At 32.8% G+C, this 27092-nt stretch overlaps 1 protein-coding gene across 1 annotated transcript; it reads right to left on the minus strand.

Moving 5' to 3' along the window:
- Window positions 1-602: 602 nt before the first annotated feature.
- Window positions 603-25756, minus strand: LOC134690783 (calmodulin-regulated spectrin-associated protein 1-like). The gene is made up of 19 exons (XM_063550831.1): window positions 25402-25756; window positions 24708-24803; window positions 24211-24316; window positions 22752-22861; window positions 22346-22431; window positions 20963-21107; window positions 19579-19714; window positions 17864-18097; window positions 16510-16716; window positions 15596-15692; window positions 10995-13959; window positions 9909-10036; window positions 9269-9495; window positions 7308-7367; window positions 4538-4624; window positions 3650-3724; window positions 2992-3110; window positions 2175-2338; window positions 603-1119 (listed from the first exon to the last, which is right to left on the minus strand). Exons 1-19 carry the CDS (start codon window positions 25459-25461, stop codon window positions 993-995), a joined length of 5229 nt encoding a protein of 1742 aa, XP_063406901.1. The 5' UTR covers window positions 25462-25756; the 3' UTR covers window positions 603-992.
- Window positions 25757-27092: the final 1336 nt, after the last annotated feature.

A 27092-nucleotide genomic window follows, 5' to 3' on the forward strand; every position in this document is an offset into this window, starting at 1 on the left:
TCTTTTTATATAAATTACACTAATGCTATAAAATCTGTTCTTTACTATTTGGTAGTTAACATACTTATATTAAATCTACTGTAAGCAGCTTTATTTTTAGACTGATTCAAATTCAATCACTGACAACATGACTGAATGGAAGACAAGAAAAACGTAAAGCCCTTCAAATCTTTTCTATAAATAATAATTTTCATTGAAAGACCTGGCCCTTGAAGTAGTTAATGTTGAAAAATTTATCAGACTTTTTCATACTGTAAAACTCTCCATTACCACTATTGATACCGTATTATGGTAGATAAAATAGAATCTGAGATCTGATTGCTATCAAAACAATTGTTTGCTAAAGTGTACATTTTTTTTCTATGTTTCAAATCCTATTTCAATACACTGGAATTTGCAATTGTTGAAACAGATTTTGATCAGTTTTTATTATATATTGAGTACCAACAGCCAGTTATAGAGAGTAAAATGTAAATTCAGAAATTATTGTGATGATTCTATTATTACGAAAATTGAGACAAGGTTATATTAGCAATAATTTAAACTTGCATTTCTGAAATTTGTTATATGAATTCAGTAGAATTTTTCTCAATACTGCAAAATTTAGAATTGCATTTAGAATGACTAAATTGCAATAATAAATGCATGCAATAATTTCTGAATTTACAGTACATATCTCTTCATAAAAAAACCAAGCACATTTAACATCTACAATATAAAAGCGGTCTTCTATATTATCCTCCTTGACAATTTTATAATATATACTGCATAGAATTATTAAAAGCATTTGTCCCGTAAGACACGTTTGTCCTTGATGTACCCATTTATACCAGTGACTTTCCTCTAAGCCAGACAAATTACAGCTATTTTATAAAGCACTTTAACATGGATCAGCACTTCAGATCTATTCTGTATTTACAGTTGCTACGAACTTCTTTACTTAAGCACTAGCGAGTCTTCTTATATAGTTTACTGCAAGCTTTTTAAGGAAGCTATTTGTTTTTAGCAGCCATTTTATGAGTTTTCCACAAAGAATTATGAATTACAACAGCATCAATTGAGACAGATAAATGTTTTGTGCTTACAACTTGTGTAAATTTCTTTCCACCACTATTATATCTGAAAAAAACACAAAGAAAAAAATGAATAATGAAAATCAATTTGACAAGGATATATAGAGGATTTTAGCACACAAAACAAACTTTTTGAAATTTACACATCTCCAATGAAAAACAAAGCTTGAACCATACTGTTAGCAGGAAGATCATACAAAATCAAGTGATTTATTACTGCAAATTTTTTGACTGCCACAGGATAGGGATCCTAAAATTCAAAACTTTTATTTAAATATTGATAGCATTCTTTGCATGTCAGATTTTCAGAAATTGAAAAATATCTTGCATTTTGCACATTGTTCAACAAAACAAGTGAAACTGGGAGCCACTGCTCACTGATGATATCCCTTCCCAAATACTTGAGGGTATTTAAGAGGAATGTGATGAGTGATGAATCTGAAAACAAATAACACAAATTGGCTAACTTATATCAACCAAATTTCAGAAATCCTTGTAAATGTAGTTCCTGAGAAAGATGCAATGAAAAACACGGGCGGACTGACAGAAAGACAGATAGATGGACAGACAGAGGTAAAACAGTATCCCCCCTTTTTTTTTCAAAATATATATAAATCCTGTTTGTTTATTCAGTGGTCTTATTTATATATATATATAGATTCTTACATTGATACCAGTGGATTATCGGATTTATCCAATCGAGATAGTTAAATTATCAATTTTAAAGTTCGAGCCGCCTCGGCGAGTACTTTAAAATTTATAATTTAACTATCGAGATTGGATAAATCCGATAATCCACGAGTAACTATGTAAGAATCTGTTTCTCTAATGATTAAAAAGACATTTTCTTTTTTTGTTTACCGAAAATCCCCTTCGAGTGCCTTTCACATTGCACGAAGTTGTCAATTTCATTAACACCTGTTATCATATTTTGGTTCATCCATTCTGCCAAAAAGGTCATGACCCTTAAAATCAACCAATGATCTTCTGAGATCACCAGCAACCACACGTTGATTAAATTTTTTTATACAATGGGTTCGAAAAGGGATAAATTTCCATAGAATTAGAGAAATATATATATATTGTTGTATAAATACTTACTTATAAAACTTTTCAATCATGGAATTTGTTATCCTATTTGGCCCTACTCCATGTAACTTGATCATGAAGTCTGTATCTGTATAGTACATGTATAGACTTCTATACTGACAACTATGATCTCGGAACAGAATCATAAAATGGTGAGCTTCAGAGCCTTCTAAAACCTGAAACATTTAATCACAACTTTTAAAGCAATTTCAAGTCTAGTAAGGGGGTCTCATTTGGGGGTTCCGATCCAAGATCCCGCTTACTGTTTTGTCAGATTCCTGTATCCCACCTACACTATGTATGTAAGCAATTCTATTTTTTTTTGTCATTTCCTGGGTCCTGCAAGACCTCATTTCCCATTTTCTAGCCACAATAATTTGAATTTCAATATCATGCTTACTAAAAGACAGCAATCCTGTGTCACGCTTAGACCCCAATGAGACCCACTAGTAAAATATCATCATGTGATCAATATTTTGTAATATTACAACAACTAAATACTTATAGTATCTATACAGTCTTCCAAATAAGATTTTTTGCTATCAGAATTCAAATTGATGTTGGAATACATGGATGTTTGGTGTCACTTTTATACGAAGTCTTAGTATGTCAGATCCATTATCACATGTTTAATAGCGCCAGAATGTTCATACTGACAATTGACCCTTAAGGTAGATCATAGGTATATATTTCTTCAGATAGAATTTTTAATACTTTGCCAAAATGAAGATTTTACAGTATGCTTTTTTTCAAAAATGTAATAAAAGGTATGGGTCATAATATTTTCCAAGCTATGAGTCGTTGAAATTTGCCTAAATTTGTGACTAACCTCTAAAACTGTGTTTTTCATGGTCGTGTTTACACTTCCAGCCAAGCAGCAGTGACTTATAGCATTATTTATAATACTTTTATTGGATTTGGTGCTAGGTTTAACATACAACTTTGGACCTACAAAAGAAAAACTATATATAAAACATTTGCAGATGGTCACAATGGCATCATTCACTTGTAATAACTATAAAGTTAAGGTACCCAAACAGCACCTTTTTCACATTTTTTCACCTACATTTTGTTTTATGATCCTGTGACTTAGCTACTGGACATTGCCTTCAAATTGACTTTAAAAGAATTGTGTATTTCTTACAGAGTACCTGTTGAAAATTATAAAGTCAAAAGTAACGATATCTTAACATGATAAAACTGCAAATAAATTTGTGATGGTATAGATAGTGTGAAATTTCGAATTTGCATACTGTGGATTCATTTATTTCCTTGGGAACCAATTTTTGTGGTATGATGAAAAATCATATTTTCGTTGATATTTTATTTCATGGTTTTTCCAAAGTCTGAATAGAAGCCAACAGAAATTTAGTTCTTCGTTGAACATTTGAATTCTTGGATCACATGTTAACAGGAAATCCACGAAAATTGCTATCAAACGAAAATTTATGAATCCACAGTATCATGAATGTAATGAACATGATTACCTGAATAATCTGATCCAGACATAGAACCAGCCTCACTACTTCCTGAAGCAGACATTTTACCTCTACCGTGCAAATCTGAAATCACAGTCATATTCTTAACTAAAAAATGTTCTATTTGAGAAGTAAAAAGAATAAATTGTGAATGATGAATGTATCCATGGGACACAGATGATACCTCCTCTTTCATATCATATAAAGGAACATAACTGATTCAAATTTGTATTTAAAAAAACTATAGAAAATTTCGCAAAATTCAAACTTTATCTGTATTTTGTGGTAATAAGCATTGTGTATAAGTTTCATTGCATTAGGTTGAGGCAATCTACAGTAGAGAACGTGAAGGTGACACAATAGTAATACAATATTAAGAGGGTGGTAAAAGGTAATTTTTCATGCAACATGTTTTGCCCTTTTTATTTCACTTGCAGCCGTGAAAAGGTTTGTTATTCATTGTGTTTTGTAAAATCGGCAAAAAGATCAATGTGCAAGAATTTTTTAATCGTTCATTCATCTTGAAATGGCAATTTTATCTCGCATTTTTCCAGGCAGATTCCCACACTTTTGGGACCCTCTTTTAAACTTGAAGAAATCCAGTAAATTGTTGTTCCTAAATTGATTTTTGGTGTTTTAGCGCCTCTTTTTAGCACTGCATTTGAGCTATTTGGTGGTGGCTAGTTTTATTTAGTGGAGGAAGTGCCTTGAGAAAAACAATGAACCTTTGATAGGAAAACTGACAATCCTAGTCAGTTAAGGTTGGAGTCCAGTGCACCTGCAGGAGCGGGTCTCGAACTCACAACCTCAGTGTTGACTGGCTGATGATTAAATTAGTAACTATTTAGACCCCTCGGCCACCAATGACCCTATTTTCATACAAAGACCAAAGAATACCTGGAGAGGGTGGTCTCTTTCTATGTGTCATACCTCCAAAGGCTAATGACTTCCCTTCTGCTGAAGTTGTCAGCTGATTACAGGAAACTAAAAGGTAAAAAATACAATATTACAGAGTTGATAGCATCAGTACTTCTACATTTCTGTACCTAAAACAAAGAACTATCAACTGGTGTTATTTTTTTTATTTTAAATCAAATGTTTTCAAACCGCAAATACAAAATGTAAAGAGAATTGCAAGTAACTGCCAAGCTATCAGGCAAATAAACAGTAATTACAGTTTTCAGTCTGACAGTGACCTATAATTTTTTTTATATTTGACCTCGATTTTTCTTACCATAACTGAACTGACCAACTGTTATCCAGCATGAACAGTAATGAACCTAATGACAATCAGACAATATTTTTGAAGGAAAAAAGCTGATAACAGAAAATATGGCAAGTAATAACAGTCTACATGCTTTGATTAATAGCCCCATAGTTAGTTACAGGATTTTTCCTCATGCAAAATTTCATCCAACATGAAACAAGACGTTTAATATGAACTGTGACATTCATCAAAAAGAAGTATATTATAGCTTTTATCAGTGCTTTGAAATAATTGAAACAAGGTCTATTTTTTGGGTTATGTTTATCATTGTGTTGCACTCTCTATGCAAGCCCGTAGCCAGTAATTTCCAACGGGGGGTTCGTTGGACTCACAAACTCAATTTTAACAGTCACAATTCAAACAGAATATTGACTTTAACAGTGCTTATTTGTTTTCAACGGGGGGGGGGGGGTTCATCCGAACCTCCCTGGCTACGGGTATGCAATGTCTCAATGTCTTACTCTCAACATTTGATCTACGTTAGATAGAAATTCATCTTATGCAAGTGCACATATAATACATATTCATGCATATGATTTTAATTGATTTTGAAATAATTAATTGCAAACTAGAGGCTCCAAAGAGCCTGTGTCGCTCACCTTGGTCTATGTGAATATTAAACAAAGGACGCATTTGAATTCATGACAAAATTGTGTTTTGGGTATGGTGATGTGTTTGTATATCTTACTTTACTGAACATTATTGCTGCTTACAATCATTCTATCTATATTGAACTTGGCCTAAGAGCTTCAGTGGAAAATGTTCGTTAAAATTTACAAATTTTATGAAAATTGTTAAAAATTGACTATAAAGGGCAATAACTCCTTATGGGGTCAATTGACCATTTAGGTCATGGTGACTTATTTTTAGGTGTTACTTTGCTGTACATTGTTTCCCTTTACAGTTTATCTCTATCTATAATAATATTCAAGATAATAACAAAAAACGGCAAAATTTCCTTAAAATGACTAATTCAGGGGCAGCAATCTAACAGCAGTTTGTCCAATCCATCTGAAAATTTCATGGCAAATAGATCTTGACCTGATTGACAATTTTCCTCCCTGTTAGATTTTCTCTAAATGCTTTGGTTTTTGAGTTATAAGCAAAAAACTGCATTTTACCCCTATGTTCTATTTTTAGCCATGGCGGCCATCTTTGTTGGTTGGCCGGGTCACGCCACACAATTTTTAAACTAGATACCCCAATGATGATTGCGGCCAAGTTTGTTTAAATTTGGCCTGGTAGTTTCAGAGGAGAAGATTTTTGTAAAAGATTACCAAGATTTACGAAAAATGGTTAAAAATTGACTATAAAGGACAATAACTCCTAAAGTGGTCAACTGACCATTTTGGTTATGTTGACTTATTTGTAGATTTTACTTTGCTGAACATTATTGCTGTTTACAGTTTATCTCTATCTATAATAATATTCAAGATAATAACAAAAAACAGCAAAATTTCCCTAAAATTACCAATTCAGGGGCAGCAACCCAACAACAGGTTGTCCGATTCATCTGAAAATTTCAGGGCAGTTAGATCTTGACCTGATGAACATTTTTACCCCTGTCAGATTTGCTCTAAATGCTTTGGTTTTTGAGTTATAAGCCAAAAACTGCATTTTACCCCTATGTTCTATTTTTAGCCGTGGCGGCCATCTTGGTTGGTTGGCAGGGTCACCGGACACAATTTTTAAACTAGATACCCCAATGATGATTATGGCCAAGTTTGGATTAATTTGGCCCAGCAGTTTCAGAGGAGAAGATTTTTGTAAAAGTTAATGACGACGGACGCCAAGTGATGAGAAAAGCTCACTTGGCCCTTCGGGCCAGGTGAGCTAAAAAGGATATTTTTTTGTCTGTTTTAAAAGATTGTATGTCTATCAACTTAATTTTAAAACAGCTATATACTTTGTATAGAGATTTTATTGTATTTTTTATCACGAAAAAAATAATCCGATGTATTGATATTCATTTGCATATGGTTGATTTCTATCCGAAGCAGATAATTTCTTAGTGTTCATATTTGAAATAATTTTTTAAAGTAATCTCCCTTTCATTATCAGTTTGACTAATTCTTGTTATCAAATTTTGACAGTCCTAATAAAACCAGAAGTTGTCACTTTAAGATTAAAATACTGTAAATGCAGAAATTATTGCATGCATTTATTATTGTGATTTTGTCAATTGAGACTAAAATGCGATTTTAATTTTTGCGATATTGAAAAAAAAGTTCTGTTCAATTCATATAAAAATGTTCAATTTAGCTACCTTTTTTTCTCTGAAGTGATTAAAGCAAAATATACTGTAAACTCAGAAATTATTGCGAAAAATGTGACAGGGTTATAATCGCAATAGCTAATTATCCTATTTATATAGCAATTAAAAAAAAAGTTTTAACAAACCTGCTTTTCTCATTTTTCCATGATGGAATGTGTTGCTGCGAGGAGGGTACCGCCTTCCAGCTAAAAATAAATCATGCCAACTAAACAAAATGCAAACAAAGCTAAAAGCAAACAAATAATAAAATAAAAGCAATAAACTAAAAAATAAAAGCAGAACTGGAAAGTTTAGGTGATGTAAATGACTCTGGTATTCTTATGCAGTTACAGAGGCAGATGCAGTTAAAGTTGAGGTTGTGGCTAACTAACATTTAATACACCTAAGTACAAATAATTGGCTAAATAAACATAAGCTTTCGGCATACCAAAATGACTGGGCCTCAATTAACACAAGCTTTCATCATACAAATTGACTGGGCCTCAATTAAAATTAGCTTTCATCATAAAAAATTGACTGGATCTCAATTAAAATAAGCTTTCATCATAAAAAATTGACTGGACCTCAATTAAAATTAGCATTCATCTAACCCAATGGACTGGGCCTCAATTAACATTAATTTAGCTTTCATCATACCAAATTGACTGGGCCTCAATTAAAATTAGCGTTCATCATACCAAATTGATTGGGCCTTACTCAACATTTGCTTTCATCATACCAAATTTACAGGGCCTCAACTAACATTAGCTTTCATTTTAACCCAATTAACTGGGCCTCAATTAACATTAGCTTTCGTCACAGTAAAATTGAGTGGGTCTCAATTAACATTAGCTTTCATCATACCAAATTGACAGGGCCTCAATTAACATTAGCCTTCATCACACCAAGTTGACAGGGCCACAAATAATACAAACTTTCATCATACCAAATTGACAGGGCCTCAATTAACGTTAGCTTTCATCATACCAAATTGAGAGGGTCTCATTTAACATAAGCTTTCATCATACCGAATTGACAGGGCCTCAATTAACCTTAGCCTCCATCATACCAAATTGAGAGGGCCTCAATTAACATTAGCTTTCATCATACCAAATTGACACGGCCTCAATCAACATTAGCTTTTATCATACCAAATTGACAGGGCCTCAATTAACATTCACTTTCATCATACCAAATTGACAGGGCCTCAATTAAGGTTATCTTTCATCATACTTAATTGACATGGCCTCAATTAACATTAGCTTTCATCATACCAAATTGACAGGGCCTCAATTAACATTCACTTTCATCATACCAAATTGACAGGGCCTCAATTAACATTAGCTTTCATCATACCAAATTAACAGGGCCTCAATTAACATTTACTTTCATCATACCAAATTTACAGACCTTAATTTAAATTAGCTTTCAGCATACGAAATTGAGAGGGACTCAATTAACGTTAGCTTTCATCACACCTTATTGACTAACATGAGAAAGGATGTCAAAGGTGTATTTGTGATTTAAGCTATAGTATTACCTGTTGAAATCAATACAAAGCAATTTCTAGGATACTGAGCTCTTCTATCAGGTCTATTAAAATGGGTGTTGAAGATAAAGAAGAAAAGAGCGGATAACCAACCATAATTTGAGTAGTTTTCTTTACATTATATGGGACAAAATCGTAAATGACCTGTGACCAAAAATATTACTTCCCTTGCTACCCACCAAACAGTCCCTAGGTATCTACTTTTTCATCTTTTTAAATCTTCCATCTCAATAGAATAAATTTTACAGTACCTGTCTGACCTAAGACTTTCTTCAAAGAAATCAGTTTACTTACAGTGAGCATCATGTTATGTTAAAAAACTGTTGTTTCATAACAATCGGATATTAATTTCCATAAATCATAATAATAAAGGTAAACCAAGAATTTAATTATTCCACAAAATATACTTTCCTTTTAGAATGTATACAAAACTTAAATAATGATGAAATCATAAATAAAAAAACCCACTTTTTTCATGAACCCAAATAAATTTGGTGTCATCGAAAATAAAAGCATCAGCCATATGTTATTTTTACTTCATTATCAAACCTGTATTACCCGTTAAGTCTTCTTGAGAAGTATGCAAGGATTCTTTATGGGCAGGCTTATTTGGTTTGACAAACATGGATTGAGGTCGTGATTTTTGCCTAAATGATCTCTCTCGTTTGACAACAGGGCGAGTCTCTTCATCTTCTTTGTGTTTTTTCTCCTGGTACTGTCTGAAAATCTCTTCCCTTCGTAACTTTTCTTCTAATTTTCTTTGGTCTGATTGCTCCTGTTTCACCCTAGAGACATAAGAATAAGTTAGAATATTTATTGTTCCAATTTTGATGACCAGCTGACATTTAACACAAAACTGTTGTACACTATGATTAGGTAAAAAAAAAAAGAGTCTTATATCATTTGTATATACTGTGATTCATTTATATTTGTTGGATACTTATTCTCCCTGGATTTCGTGGGTAATAAAACCATGAACTTAAATGTTCAACAAATTACAAATTTTCTAAGGGAATGTATGCCAATTTTGCTACAACTTAATAGAATATTCATGAATATGCAAATTTTCCTCAATCCGCAAAAACTGGTGCCTTCTAAAATAAATGAATCCACAATACTAAGTTTTCAGATCATTTTAAAATGTTAAGAATCGGTTTATAATTATGCAAAAAAATTAATGAGTATACTTATGCCGTACCTCTCCTGATCTTTCCGTCTAGACATCTCAATTTCTTTGTACTGACGTTTTTTCTCCTGTTCTTCCTTCCTTTTCTGCTGAAGCTGTATAAGTTTTTCTTTCTTTTTCTGAATCTCTTCTGCTTCATCCTTAATTAAAATGTATATAAAAATTTTCATACTACATTCTTTATTTTAAGAAAAATATAAAATATGAGAACTGGGTTTGTGATTTCAAGATATATATAGATTTGTAAATGTTGTAAACGCTCTTCCCTTTGTGTAGATTTTTGTCTCCTGTTAATTTACTTCTTGTAGCATTTTCATTTTTTCCTCAATTTATTTAATCACCAAGAATCATAGAAATAAAAGTTGTGCATACTAATGCATACTAATGTGAGAAAAAAAATTGTTGCTTATATAGGAAATCACTAAAGCATGACTGGAGCAGGCCCCCTCTTAGGCAGTCAGTGGGTCCCCACTTATGAAAATTTTTAGATCTGCCAGTCATGTCAGTGCAGACCCAATTTACCTATTCAAATTTTGTGGAAAAAATAACCTGTTTCAGCTTTTAAAATGAGAAAACTGTATTGCATATCATCACATGGCAAGAAACAATACATGAACAAGAATGAAATGTATGCAACAAAAAGACACATGCTCCATCGATGGGACAAAAAGAAACATATATTATTCCCCAAAAATAATTAATTAATGTAGACACAACAAATATTTTCAATGAGTTAACTATAGACCACATTCATCATGTGTCAAATAACTGACAACGGTCATACATTGGTGTCATATACAATGGATTACTATAGAACTGTTATACAAGTGAGAGGTTTAGCTAGCTTTAAAACAAGGTTTAATCCACAATTTTTAACATAAGGAAAAACCAGTACCATTTCAGAAATATAGTTGTTGTTTTCCATTCATTTGATGTGTTTGAGCTTTGGATTTTGCCATTTGATATAGGACTTTATTTGAAATTCCTGCAGATTTCAGTGTTTTTTTTTTTGTTTTTTCATTGTCTTTTAATTCTTTTTCTAATCTAATTGACAATGAAATTAACATATATTCATGATATATCCTCCAATCAACTTACCTGGTTTATGGATGTTTCATCTTCACCAATCACAAAGCCTATACCAGAAACATTTTGTCCTGAAGCATTCTGGGATGCATCACTTCCTTGAGAGATATCCTGTGTATGACTAGTACTAGCCAGTTCAGACCGGTTTTGGTTGGAATTCACTTGTTCTTGTACTGCAGAAACTGAATCAGCTTTTAGTCTATTTTTACCCAATACTGGTTTGGCTTTTGGAGTGCTTTCATTGAATGACACAAAGAATTCATTTTTACTTGTTAAATCATTTTCTCCAGTATGACTTGAAGAGACACCACTTAAGTCATTACTTATCACAGATTCTAACTGACCTTGAGCATTAGTCCGAGAAGTGTCTGACAATGATGACACTTGAGTCAGCGACGTATCAGTCGTTGCCCGACTAGGTGTCTGTGAAAAGTTCTGATACTGTCCAGACACAGGCGTTTGAGAATGGTATGAATTTGGTACTGAATAATCATTGGAATGTATATTTGTAACGGTTGAAGTCACTGGTTGGTAATTTGTCATTGGTTGTGCTGGTGGTGGATGATACATCTGAGCACCAACATGACTAGAAGGAACAGCACTGTGCTGCAGTCCAGGAGTAGGAATACCTGGTCCCATCGGACTGAATGCTGGAACCATACCATGAGTATGAGGGGAAGACGTCATAGGCCCAGCCCCATGTTGTGGGGTAACTGGATACGGGGGAGACTGACCAAATGCCTGTGGCTGAGCTGGAGGGTATGGACAAGAAGGAGAAAATACTTGCTGGTATCCATTATAGGGTGGAACATACTGGTTGTGACCAGTACTTGTAGCTGGATGATACTGGTTTAAACCAGCTCCTGTGGCTGGCATATACTGGTTTTGACTAGGTACAACTGGACCCACTGGGACCTGTTGAGGTTGCATGCTTTGAGGATTGTAGGAAATTTCAGGACCTCTTGTCATGTGATGTTGTGTTGTCATGGGAACACTAGTATTAGGCAATCTTTGCTGGACATTCCTCTGTTGTTGTGGAGGTAATCCTCTTGACTGTTTTATTTGTTCCTGTTGCAGAGACAATCGATTAATTTCAATTTGCAAATCTGACAAGTTCCTATTAAATTTATCTAAAGAAGTATTATAATCAGCCGTAGGTTTTGGTAAATGTTTTTCAGCAAGCCGACCATCAAAAGGCGGTGGACTGTCAGGTGTCTCTGGTTTCTCAGCATAAGCCTGTGTCACAACTTCACCATCATCTTTAAACCACTTTTTGCGTACATTTTCAATCGTTTGCTGTATACCTTCGCGTGAGAATGGTCTTTGTGACATACCATTAGCACTGTCATATTCATCTAGTCCTGCTCTTGCAGGTGATGGGGAATGTTCCTTTTGAGTATGTTGAGGTTTTCGTTCCATAGACATTTCTTGTCTTTGTGCCCCTGCCAAATCTTCAAATGATCCACTTGAAGAGCTTCTTGCCTCCTCTTCTAGAATACCATTTTCAGTATCACCTGGTTTCTTAAGGACATGAAGGAAAGCAGTTTTTCCAAGCTTTTGTCTAAGTCTTTGTTGCTGAACTTCATTCCTTTGTTTTTTCTTCTCGATAAGTTTCCTTTTTTCTTCTAATTTCATTTTAATTTGCAAGAGTTCTGAGGGAACTGGGGGTTCTGACGATCCTTGTGCTGATTCCCTAGACGGACTTGTATTCTGTAAAGTTTGTTGCCATGTAGTGTGATTACTTGATGGGGCAAATGAAGTCTTCTTCTCAGATTTTGCCCCATTACTGCTATTATTAAAAGATGACTTTTTATTCTCTCCACTCTTTGGTTCCTGTCCATGCTGCATGAAAACAAGTCCAGAGTTATCAACTTTGCCAAGACCTTGCTTAAGTCGACGGATTTCAGCAAAATTTGTTGTCATGATTTTTTTCTCTGTATTAGGTTTAACATCATCACCAGTCTTAATAATCAGCATTTCTGGTTTTTTAAAAGAGATATTAGTCGGAGTTTTAACATCCTCAGATTCTTTAATTTTATGATCTTTGTGAATTTTATGAGATTCATGGTCGGAAAAGTCACCTGAGCTTCTACTACAAACACTTCCTTCTCTCGACACTGATGTTTTTCCATCAGAATGAATTAAAGAGGATCTATCAGAACTATCTGTCACAATAGGAATACCTGCAGCTCGTGCTGTTTCAGGAGTATATACCTGACTCTGAATGGTATAACTTAATTTGACGGAATCGGAACTTTTATCGACTGCGCCTTCAGAAACAACATTTCCAGGAATACTAAAAGCAGAAAATATCGGCTTGTCCAATGGTTTCCGTTGTGACATCTCTGAATCAGATAACATATCGTCAGGAAGTGGCGTCACTGAGTCAGTCACACTACTGTCTTCACTCAAACTAAAAGAACAAGCGCTATCGGTAGATTTTCCTTTTGATCTTGTAGGTGACCGTAAGTCTCTACTGATTAGTTCGGGTTCCTTCCTTGTAGGGGATTTTTTATTGATTATATGACTACGTTCCTGATCCTTACTGTGATTATTTGTTTTCTCCTTTGCAGGTTTCAGTCGTGCCGTCAAAAGTGGTTCAACGTTCTGAGAACCGGACTTTATATTTGAATTATTCATGCTAGTATCAGAGTATAAACCATTCTGTGTGTGAACATCGTCGAATCCACTGCGATCAGTCATGCGAGAAACACCTGATGTTACACTTTGAACTTCCATGTAATCTGGATGATCCTGATTATGTAAATTAGAAGCATTGCTTTGAGTTGTCTCCCTTTGTAGATCAGATGGATGAGTTAATGTGGGAGGTGGCGTTGGGTTAGTGTCATCCCCTATGTCAATACTTCCAATCACATCATCAGAGAAACTGTCCATCATTTCGGTATCAATGCTCACATTGGCTAACAGATTTGAGGAGGTTGATTTTGTTGCTTCATCATCATCATTATTACTTGACCTGCAGTATAAATATAAAGTGATTAAATACATTCTTATTATTGAATTTTTGTTCATATCATTATCATTACCTTATTTTGCAATAGAATTGTTTTTGAAGTAAGTCTTTCAACTTGTTGTTGAAGATCAGGTCTGTGTTTTACAAAAATATTATACCTGATACCAATCAGAAACTGAATTGCAAATGATTTTTCCTTATGTTAGCCTATTTAGACAAGCTTTACATGGTATATATTTAGCAAGGTGAAATTTTGTTTGTTTTTGTTGGACACATTAAAAGTTACCAATGCAAGGAAAAGATAATGACAGAATTGTTATTTTGATAAGACAATTAATTTGATTTCTTTATTTTATGATGTTTGCTACATTTTCCTTGCCAGTGGTTACTTCTTATATTAATCATGTTAATACATTAGATGGCATACCTTTGGAATTTTTAGACTAGAGCCAGCTGATTCAGAACATAAAATATTGTATATAGTTTATTTTTAATGAAATAATAAAAGAAAGTTGTAGCTTTAATTCAGAGCCAATTGAGATTGAATAATGTATCAATATAAAAAAAAAACGTAAAGTTCTTATAAAACATTGATTCAAGGTTTCTTGCTAAAAAGTTAATAAAATCTTTATAGCAAGAAACCTTGAATTTAAACATTTTTTTTACTTATTGGTATATTTGGAACACTGTTACTTGTTATATTTTTTGCTGTTGATGGTCTAGATGCTAAAATAGTGAAAAAAAATATAAGTGTTTTGACTGCTATATGTACGTTTGAATTTCTTTGGCTTTTTTTTATTTCTATGAACTGCTTCCTTTTGATGTATACCCTCAGTTTCTTTCATACTTTTATACTCTATATATATGCTATTGAACATTAGGAGAATATATTCCTAAGGAATAACCTTGCTATTTTAAAAGGGTGGTATTCTTTCATACTTTTATACTCTATATATATGCTATTGAACATTAGGAGAATATATTCCTAAGGAGTAACCTTGCTATTTTAAAAGGGTGGTATTCTTTCATACTTTTATACTCTATATATATGCTAATGAACATTAGGAGAATATATTCCTAAGGAATATCCTTGCTATATTAAAAGGGTGATACTCTTCCACCCATAGATTTCAATCCCCGTGCTTGATTGTTTAAGATTTAATGAGAAAAGTTAAATAATGCCTGCTCTCATATCAAAGCTGTGATACAATTATTATGGAGTGACTGACCAGGGTGATATAGGAGTATGAAAGGATGATAATATCAGATTATTACATGGCATACTTCATATTGCATGTATTATCAGCCTTAGGTTCAATATCAGCCCAAGAGACGCATGGCTATTGACCGAATTCAAAAAGATCTGCATGAGACTCAAGTCTTCTATCCTAATCCAACTTAATCCCTGCCTTAACTGGTACTGTAAATTCAGAAATTATTGCGTGCTTTTATTATTGTGATTTTGTCATTCAAGAATTTAATGCGATTTTAATTTTAACGATTTTGAGAAAAATCCTGTTAAATTCGTATAAAACATTTCAAAATGCAAGTTTAAATTATTGCGTTTACAACACTGTTGCATTTTTCGCGATAATAAAAACCTCGCAATAATTTCTGAATTTACAGTATTTAAAATTACCTATCTTGCCAGGCTAACATTGTTTCTTGTATAACATCTCTTTCTTTAGCTGAACTCAATGATAATGATCTTCTTCCACCTCTTACTGACTGGGTTACTGAAATAATATGAGCTTCATCAGATAAAAATTTACCTTGTGCATGTGCATGTACATGTTTAAGACTTTAATTGACATTCAAACATTCAAATATGAAATAAACAAATTTATTTGAATAAATAAATGATGCTACATTGTATAACTATTGCTAAAAGAATAAATATTCAATTCGGGTTGACCTCATTTGTAAAATTCCATGCAGAAAGTTTGTTAAAGTTATGAGTAATTTCTTTTAACTTTGAGACGGTTTCAATGTAAACAGCACAATAAAATCCATATGAAAAAAATAATAAGATAAGCCCATTTCTATAATTCTCACACAATTTATCCTTTTCCTGAGATGTTGATTATTTTTATTTAATCAATGTGTGGTTTGTTTGATCTCAGTTCTCCATCAGTTAAAATTTTATTATGAAGTCAAATTTTCTTGTTTTCCTCTGAATTTCCTATTGTGACGTCATGAAAAATGACGACCATGTCTGATGATGTCACATATAAAGAACAAATTTTTTGGCAGATCATTCTAAAGGAAGGATTATGATTGTCTGTATAGCATCTAAAAATCATAAGAGAAACAGTTCCCACCACCAAATCTCCTGCAATAAGATATTTATCCACACGCCACAGTTAAATTTATACTAAACATTTAAAACGCTCTGCGAGCCATGCGTTTTTTTAATTTGAAAATTTAAATGTCTGATGTGGATAAATATCATATGTCACTCAACGTAGTGTTAGAGTCTATATCAATCAATCAATCAGTCTGAGTATAGACTATCAACAAGATAAAAATAAAATTGAGGCCTACAATTTTTACCTGGAGGATGTTCTCTTTCTTCCGATCTCATCTGACGCTTCGGTAGAAGTGGTTTATGTGGGTGTACATGGACAGCTCCACCTTGTGGTGAATGCAGACCTGAGTCATCCATAGAACACTTTTTGAAGCTCTGTTTGGTTACATTACTTATTGGTACGTTTGGAACCTTGTTACTTGTTATATTTTTTGCTGTTGATGGTCTTGATGCTAAAATGGTAAAAAATACATTCCTCAACATCAATATAAAATGGTTAATACAAAAGACCATGAAATTTATATCAAGAAAGCTTGAATCAATGTATTTTTAATAATGTTACTATATTTCAACTCTGAATTTAATGCAAAATATTCTTTTACTTATCCCCCCCAAAAGTACAATACTGATTATTTTTTTGGTCAGATTGAATACAATTTCTATGTATTTGTCATTGTCTGTCCCAGTATTTAACATATTTGAACCAATCAGACTGTTTTTTTTTTCTTTTGAATTGTTTCACATTTCATGTCAGGTCTTTTATTGGTTTTGCCCTTTATTGAAGGCTGCATGGTTATATGAAGTTGCTAATTATACTTACAGCCACTCTTTTATTTCATATAACTCAAATTTTTATTAATTAATGTCTGGAAGCAATTTTTGCATTATTTACAGCTTCAAAAATAGTCATGGTCACAATTATAGAGCCTTTGGATACCGAGAATTAAATTAGATAAGCATTTTTAATTTTAGTTTCTTGTGTATAATTTGGAGTTTATTATGGAGTTCATTATCACTGAACTAGTACATATATATTTGTTTAGGGGCCAGCTGAAGGACACCTCCGGGTGCATTGAAAACCTGTTTGTGACCTTCTGCTGTTGTCTGTTCTATGGTTGGGCTGTTGTCTCTTTGACACATTCCCCATTTCCGTTCTCAATTTTATTGTGTATAAGTTCCAGAACATTTGTTGGAGGCAAAGTCAAGTCAGAGAGTGGAAATGACAAGGTAAGCATTTTTTTCAATATTCATCAAGGGACATAACTCCGGAACAGTAAAAGTGATGCAACCGAAATTTTAACTTGATTCCTGTAAGTGGTATTCAGCTTTAAGCATCAGTTTCATATCATTAAGTAAAAAAATAGTTAAAAAAGGAAATCAATTCCAAGATGTACCTGAGAACATAACGACAAACAAAGGAAAACCTTAATACTGCTAAAAAAATCATAGATTTGTATCTATTAAATATCCTCCCATTTTCTCATGCTGTTAGAATCGTTTTTTAGATGAGCGTGATCAACAGTGCAGTAGGTCCCTTTGTCTTATAAACATACTGTGGGGTCATTAAATTTTCAAATACTTTCATTTATCAACACAAACCTGAATCCTCTCTTGATGGGGACCTCACACAGGGAGCTGGATTTATCTCAAACCAGTGGAATAGATCGGCTACCAATGCATACAGATTCTGCTTCAAGTTATTGTGTGTATATAGGAAATCTTCATAAGACAGATGGAAACAGTTGCTAGGTAAATGTTCACCACAGAACTTCTTCACTAGGCTTAGGTTATAGAGTGAGTCTGCTATACCAAGATTGGACTTCAAACATATATCTGTCAATAAATTAAATCAGACATTAAAATCTGTAAATGTTCACCACAGAACTTCTTCACTAGGCTTAGGTTATAGAGCGAGTCTGCTATACCAAGATTGGACTTCAAACATATATCTGTCAATAAAGCAATTCAGCCATTACAATCTTTAACAAGGCAATATTTTTGTGTACATTGTATACCTGTTCCTATTCAGGAACCTTAATTGTAACATGGTTGTCTTTCTTAAACAGTATATATGCGTTAAACTTTTTGCCATTTGAATTTGTTAAATAGGTACATGCATATCTATTAATCATGCTTTTCTTTGTCTAATATGTTCTGCTTTTTATTTGTATTGTAGTCCTGTATTTTTTTGTTTTCATTTCAATGTTATATTTAACTGTGCCATTAAAGTGCGAGGTTTGGCATGCCTTAAAACCAGATTCAACCCACCACTTTTATTCCACTTTAAAAGAGTCCTGTACCAAGTCAGGAAGATGGCCATTGTTATAATATTGTTCGTTTCTGTGTGTGTGTTGCATTTTAACGTTGAGTCGTTTCTGTTTTCTCTTATTTTTGCGATAAGACGTGGCACAGTACTTGTCTATCCCATATTCATGTATCTGGTTTTGATGTTATATTTGTTATTCTCGTGGTGTATTGTCTGTTGCTTGGTCCGTTTCTGTGTGCTGTTGTGTCGTTGTTCTCCTCTTATATTTAATGCGTTTCCCTCGGTTTTGGTTTGTTGCCCCGATTTTGTTTTTTGTCCATGGATTTATGAGTTTTGAACAGCGGTATACTACTGTTGCCTTTATTTGAGTCTCTGATAAATTTATTTACAACTCTATTTTAGACTCTGTTATTTAGTGACTGCTCTAGATATCTGTAGTATACATATCCATTTTTCTTGTTGGTAAAAAAGTACATGCATGTCTATTAAAAAAAAAATTAATGGTTTACAATGTAGGGACTCATTTAATATCTAAAGAACAGTAAAATATGCATTTTTTCTTCTTTTTAGAAACGGTGACTAAATGGATTTCAGGTATGGTAAATTGAGAAATTATTTTGTGCATTTATTACATGTATTTTTTGAAAAAAGAATGAAATGTGAGATTTATTAAATGTGAAATCAGGAAAGTCTGCATACATAATATATGTATTGGATATCAATGAACATGAGTTTTTATTATTATGATTTCTACCTTGTAGCAAAATTTCGCAATAAAATAAATCTAATTTCACTTGAGTTAACAGTAGCTGACTGGGCACTAGTGTTCTCCCTAGGCCCTTTAAGTGTCATGGTAATGTGATGCTATCTGAATTGATTTTTCTTATAAATTGTATTATGGATGTGATGCTATAATTCATAGAAACATGATGGTATTTCAAATTTCCTATTTTAGCCGGATGCTATATATGAAATATCTGGGGAGAACACTGTGTAACACAATTGACTACAAAAAAAACAGTATATTTAAGTATTTTTTTTCTCTCACCTGTCAGCTTGAGATGTTCAGGACAATAGAAATGTACCAACACAGCCAGACAACAACCATCACCTATATCCTGTAGAAACTCCTCTATAAATGGCATGTCTAATGAGGAATCCCCTGATCTACTCACAATTCTCACCTAAAATACAAATAAACTATAAATAGAATGTCTAATAAGGAATCCCCTGATCTACTCACAATTCTCACCTACAATACAAATAAACTATAAATAGCATGTCTAATGAGGAATCCCCTGATCTACTCACAATTCTCACCTACAATACAAATAAACTAAAAATAGCATGTCTAATGAGGAATCCCCTGATCAACTCACAATTCTCACCTACAATACAAATAAACTATAAATGGCATGTCTAATGAGGAGTCCCCTGATCTACTCACAATTCTCACCTACAATACAAATAAACTATAAACAGAATGTCTAATGAAGAATCCCCTGATCTACTCACAATTCTCACCTACAATACAAATAAACTATAAATAGAATGTCTAATGAAGAATCCCCTGATCTACTCACAATTATCACCTAAAGTAAAAATTAATATTAATAATTTCTAATGAAAATATCTAAATTCATTATTTTGCATTGGGATATAAACTTTCTAGATTTCATTAGTCATGTTAGAAAAGACAACCCACAACTTAAAATGTTCATTAAAGAAAGAATTGTCTATATAGACATGCAATGAAACTATTGTAAATCTGCACAATTAAGTTTCTACAAAAGTACAAAGGTTTGAAATTCTTTGATCCACAAAATTTGCGAAATCTCTTGATTTATCCATAATCAACCTGAAATATTAATTAACTATACAAATCAAATCTAGATCTGTAGTTGGGACGATTTTGATAAATATTATAGTGACCTATGATGTTCAGTTGTACAATAGTTTCATTCACAGTGAGCACTTTAAAGTCAACTCTGGTGTTGTTGTGTTTGAACCCAAATAGAACACTCCAAATTCTACGTCATTGAGGATACATGTATGATATTACCAAGCTTGCTAAAAGTAATTTTAACACCAACAAACAAACAAACAAATCTGCAATTCCTACTTGAAATACAATAAACTTTATGATAACTATGATAACTTATCTTTTGCACGGTTAAACTGAATATTGCATGTTTTATAAATACATCTAATGATATATACCTCATCAAAAACATTTCTTTTGTTATAACTTTTTTTTTGAAAACATGGAAACTATCTTTGAAAAAATAAACATAAAAAGCCATTTTCATATCTTCTATGAACCTCAAATATTAATTTTAATATTTAAACCATCAAATTTAAAGAATGGTTAACTCTCTTAGTAACCATGGTTACAGTGTAATTAAATTTTCCTCAGTTTAGTGCTAACATACCTTCATCTTGGACTGTCCTTCTAAAACCTGTGACCCCTTCTGCTCTTTACTTTGGACTGTACTACATACTTTATTGAACCAGAAATCAACAGCATTTTCTGTGTCTGATGGTAATTCACTTGATGCATTGAATACAGCAAAACGTCTGTCAATGAACAGAATATATTACAATTTCTACTATTATTTATTTCAAAATTAAATTTTTGCATAAACCTTTTGTCTTTCAATTAAAGTGTTTATATCTCATAACTGTATTAAGTCACCAGCCTGAATTTTTTTTTATCTAATATTTTTGATTGGCAAACTTCGCTCCTGGAATTTTATAATATTGTCTACATTTTCGATTTATGGCACCCATTATTGTCAATGTGGTTGTTTTCAGCCTGATATGTTTTACACAGATTTACACATTAAATGTTGGTCATTTCAATCATAAAGCTAGCGGTGTGTAGTAAAATGAACATCACTGTCATGAATAATAAAGATGAAAATGAATTTTGAGATTGTTTGGGAAATCCAGACAAGGCAAGAACTACTGTATTTAAAAACAAGAATGTGTCCCCACTTGCACTATCATTTTCTATGTTCAATGGACTGTGAAATTTGGGTAAAAACTCTAATTTGGCATTAAAATTAGAAAGATCATATCATAGGGAACATGTGTACAAAGTTTGAAGTCAATTGGACTTCAACTTCATCAAAAACTACTTTGACCAAAAACTTTAACCTGAAGCTGGACAGACAATGTCATGACAGACAGACGGACGAAGGAACGGACGCATAGACCAGAAAACATAATGCCCCTCTACTTTCGTAGGTGGGGCATAAAAATATGCTTCGTGGTGTAAAATATAGCATCATAAATCCCTACCACCCTTGACATTTAAAATATTTATAAAGTTCCACTTACCTTACTGCCTGTACAACTCTTTCTCCAATTATAAAGTTCCACTTACCTTACTGCCTGTACAACTCTATCTACACTTATAAAGTTCCACTTACCTTACTGCCTGTACAACTCTTTCTACACTAACTGTTCCACTTACCTTACTGCCTGTACAACTCTTTCTACACTTATAAAGTTCCACTTACCTTACTGCCTGTACAACTCTTTCTACACTTATAAAGTTCCACTTACCTTACTGCCTGTACAACTCTTTCTACACTTATAAAGTTCCACTTACCTTACTGCCTGTACAACTCTTTCTACACTTATAAAGTTCCACTTACCTTACTGCCTGTACAACTCTTTCTACACTTACTGTATAAAGTTTCACTTACCTTACTGCCTGTACAACTCTTTCTACACTTACTGTATAAAGTTTCACTTACCTTACTGCCTGTACAACTCTTTCTACACTTACTGTATAAAGTTTCACTTACCTTACTGCCTGTACAACTCTTTCTACACTCACTGTTTCACTTATGTAAGCCATCATGAGACAATCGATCAGGGTTAGATGAGCATTCTGAAAGAAATAATACATCAAATTTAACATGCAGAAAAAAAAAAATATTCAGAAATCTTGATCATGTTGTTGATTAGCTCTTATAATGTAATACTTGTTTCAAGTTAAGTCGTATCATAGTCTTCGGCTGTGTTCTGTTCATCGGTAGGATTGTTCTCTCTTTGACACATTCACCATTTTCATTCTCAATTTTGTTTTTTATCATTTGTTCTCTGGTGGAGTGTTGTCTCATTGGTAATCATACCACATCTTCTTATTTTCTTAGTGTATACAGTGATGAGATTTGTCCATACAGTGAGTATAACGATGTTAATAATAACCTGTTGAAATGGTGCATTTTTCATCAGGATGGTCTCTGTAACTTCTGTTTCATCTGGTTCCACAACATAAATACCCTTCCGTGACAGCACCTGAATGATACTCCAATGTCCTGTAATGGTCAAACATACACACATTTACACACATACATTATTTAAATATGATGCTATAGTGTAATATATATATACATGTTGTTAGTTTAAACATATTTATTTATCATGTTTATAGTGGAGTGGGAAACAAGTTTCTCATATTTTATATAGATTAGACTGTTGTTTTTCCTGTTTGAATGATTTTTTACTAGCTTTTTTTTTGGCCCTTTATAGCTTGCTTAATAACTTTGCTCTCAGTGATATTGTTGACATTTTTTCAAAACTACCTATACCCTTTTTTATTGGGAAAATATGCGTCATTTTCTTCAAATTGGGAAATTAAAAAAACCATGAATTTGACTGATACTTCAATTTACAGACCCATTTTCAAGAGTCAAACCCTGCTTTAAAATAAGACCCTATTTTGTCAGTGATGATACATAAATAGACCCTCAAATGTGCACATATAGTCATTTTAGGCAAGAAAATTGTTCAAATGAGTGTTTTTCAGTTTGTATTAATGCACAATTACTACTGAGACTGCACTGTTTGGGAAAAAAGTTGTCTTTTTGAGAATAATTTTAAGCCATTTTTTTTTCAAATTCGGATTCTTCTCCAGGGGAAAAAGCCTTTATTCTCCACTAATTCAAGGCAAACAATATCACTGGCTCTGTGTTGAAGACTGTACTTTGACTTAATGGTTTACTTTTACAAATTGTGACTTGAATGGGGTGCTAACAATGAAATTACCCTCCGTCCTTCAGATTCTAAAATGGCCAATTATGATATTACTGAAGTCACGTCAATAACTATTTTATACTTAGTCTTGTATCATATGATTTTAATTTTAGTTTCTTGTGTATATTTCGGAGTTAAGTATGACGTCCATTATCACTGAACTAGTTTACATTTTTATTAAGGGGCCAGCTGAAGTATGCCTCCAGGTGCGGGAGTTTCCTGCTTCATTGAAGACCCAATTGTGGCCTTCGGCTGTTGTCTGATCTCTGGTCGGGTTGTTGTCTCTTTGACACATTCCCTATTTCCATTCTCTATTTTATACTTAAGAATTATATTGGGTAAAAGATTATCATGTGACAGAATATAATTCAATCAATTTACACTTAAATGCAAAATGACACATTACTCTAAAAAAAAAATTAACAAGATGTGATGAATTTATTCACATTACTCACTAGTGAATTACTTTTTTTAGCCACTTCAATTAAACACAAATCATATCACATTAAACACTGTTAAAATGATATCACTGGCATACATATATACTTTCAGATGTTGCATGTAAACAAAATGACTTGGGAAAATTTTTATTCATACATGTATTTTAAGCCAGACTTTAATGAGTTGATACCTTGCCATTGTGAGTGTACATTTCCAAACATATTTCTACAGGCTTGACAGTATAGTTCACTGGTTACCATCAGATTAGCTAGTCTTGGTTTTACATGTAACTGAGCCTGAAAAATACAACATTTAACACTAATTTGTTTTTGTGTATGCAACTTTTTTGCTGCTATCATGGATATAATCTGATTTTAATAAGTTCAATAAAGAACTCTTGAGTATAGCATTTCTAAACATTTTGTAACAGTCCGGAATTCCTTTTTGCTGTCCTAAATTACACCTTCTTAGATGTTATTTTTAAATGAAGTATACTAAAAAACTAAAAATCATTTATGTTTCTTCTTTCAATCAATAGCATGTATGCCATGTATGCAGCCTTAATCATGTAAATGGAAAAATCAAAAGAAGTCAACAAATGAATTGTTTGACAACTTGATCCTTCATGTCCTTTTAAAACTGTATTTTAAGTTAAATATATGACACAAATTGTAGATGTTGCTTTACCTCTGATGTTTCATAAAATGGAGGCTTGAATTCTGCAGGAACTTCGCCTTTGTATGATTTTTCCAGGATCCAGGCTAGTGATGCTTGTAACTTTGCCTACAAGTATAAAATTATACAATATTCAATAATAAAGTGAGATTAGCACAACGTTTTTATTGTGTTGAATTAATCATTTTTGCATGTTTTTATGAGTGCATTCCCATATTATTTTTTATTTTTTCATTGTCATGATTGTCAGGTATATATAAACCTTATCAATATTTCGAAATTTGGCTCGGTTGACCTGAGAATCTGGACAGCCTAAACTACATGTATTGAGGACACATGCATACAACAATCACTTTTCAATTGTGGTGTCAGGCATTTTGTTTACGACTTCAATATTTCTATGTGGTGCTTAGTTAACTAAAGGTCCATGTGTGTAACCAATGTAACCATTGCTTCAATGGGGGTAACAAAACAAGATACCTATATTCAGGTGCACATTTTGTGCCATATCTACTTAGTTATGATAGACAGATAGTGATAACCTGTATAATTTCAAGACTTGTTTAGTGGTCTGCTCTGTCTTTAGACCAAATAATTATAACGTCTGGCAAGGCTATTTTATTCCGTTATAATTATTTGGACTACTCTGTCCTTAAACTTTAACATCATTTTATAATTTAATAAGCTTTTAAGTAAAAGTATGTACCTTTAGAGAATCGTACTCGTCCATGGGAACTATCTCTATAACTTCGTCTGAATTGTCCATTTTGTTTGTTTCTTTTAAAACTGTTTATGATTTCAAAAACATCATCTGTCCAAACAAATAATTTAGGAGGTAGACGAACTGAAGTCCAGTCACCATACTCTGATGAAAAGACCAAATTACAGTGAAAGTATTTTTGTCATAGGGATCATACTCGTTCAGAGTGTTACTGGGTAGAAGAAATTTTCGCTGTTATTGGAGAATTTACATCTTTTTCAGTCTCAAAATATATATTTTCTCAGAAAAATATTTTCTAAATGTATTTGCTTTTATGCGCATGCGCTATTTGATGTTCCGTTTCCTGCAGATTGTTTTTTTTTTAACTAAAATCAAGATTGCAACTCCGGTTTAGGACCTAATGGTCCAGCCAGAAAATACACGAGCGGTTATTTCCGTTCTGTCCATATATAACAGTACATTTGGTCCGGCAGTTAAATTTGTTCGCCAGACATTTTTCCTAGTTAAGGAAGTCCATTTCCATAATTTTACTAGGAAAATAAGTCCATTGCTAGTAAAATATGTCTGGCACTTATTTTCCTAGGAAAAAATGCATAATCTAGCTATAGAGAAAGGAAGGTATTCCAATGTTAATAGAAACCTTAGAACCTGTACATTGTGTATTGATGATATTGAGGATGAAATGCATTTTATTTTATCATGTCTATTATATTCTTATTTGCGTGAATGTTTGATTAAACCATATTATTGGCGTAAGCCATCTGTTTATAAACTTTTACAATTATTAAGCACTACTAATGTAAAAGACCTGTGCAACTTGGGAAAATATATATTTAGAGCACTGAAGCTCAGAAATGACTGTCTTCAGTAAAATGATTTGTAATTCATTTGTTACAAATATTTGCTATTTGGAATTATATTTGTATGTTTTATTTTTTGTGTATTTCAAACTTCTGTCTGTTTTGTCATGATCTTATATTTTTGTAATATATATTTAGTATATATTGATTATACATGTACCTATATGTTGTAAAACATTTGGTTAATAAAGAATTGAAAAAATAGTATTATTTATCCACGCCCAGACATATTTTACCAGCCTCTAACTCTAAGTTGTCGAGTCACTTGTGTATGAAACTTATCCATGAAAGTATCTCCCAAATGGATTAGCTATACGTCATCAATTAATGTTTGTGTATTCCATTGCCAGCTTATTCGTGTTCATAACAACAAATAGAAAAGTTCCGTGTGCAATAAATTTGTTTTATTGTATAGCAATATAATATTCCCCACACGGCCACAGAAAGTAACCAAAAGTTAGCGTGCAATTAATTCTAATATTGCACTAGTGCAATAAATCTTCAAAATTCATGACGTCATCGACGACAAAATCTTAGTTTAAAATTTTTACTTTCAAATATTATATTGCTAGACAATAAAAGGGTTATTGCATGCATATTGGGGAATATTGTCCCTCGCAAGCTCGTGCAATATAAAGTTCTACTCAGTACAATATTCCTCAATATTCATGCAATAACACTATACTACGGTTTTCTAACGACCCCCCTTTTTTACGGAATCCATAGAGAGTAAGAAAATTCTACAGGAAATCCAGGCCTTCGGCCTCATCCCTATGGATTTTACTTACTCATTGATTCATATGGGGGTCGATAGCA

Source organism: Mytilus trossulus, chromosome 11 (genome assembly GCF_036588685.1).
Source record: "Mytilus trossulus isolate FHL-02 chromosome 11, PNRI_Mtr1.1.1.hap1, whole genome shotgun sequence".
In the NCBI taxonomy this organism is placed as follows: domain Eukaryota; kingdom Metazoa; phylum Mollusca; class Bivalvia; order Mytilida; family Mytilidae; genus Mytilus; species Mytilus trossulus.

Excerpts from the sequence above, each read along its gene's own strand:
- LOC134690783 (XM_063550831.1), bottom strand. The coding sequence starts at position 25,461 with ATGGACAATTCAGACGAAGTTATAGAGATAGTTCCCATGGACGAGTAC. Across the intron at positions 15,693-16,509 it reads AGAAAGAGAACATCCTCCAG|TAACCCAGTCAGTAAGAGGT; the intron begins GTAAAAATTGTA and ends ATATTATTTCAG. Across the intron at positions 3,111-3,649 it reads GTCTGGATCAGATTATTCAG|GTCCAAAGTTGTATGTTAAA; the intron begins GTAATCATGTTC and ends TTTCTTTTGTAG.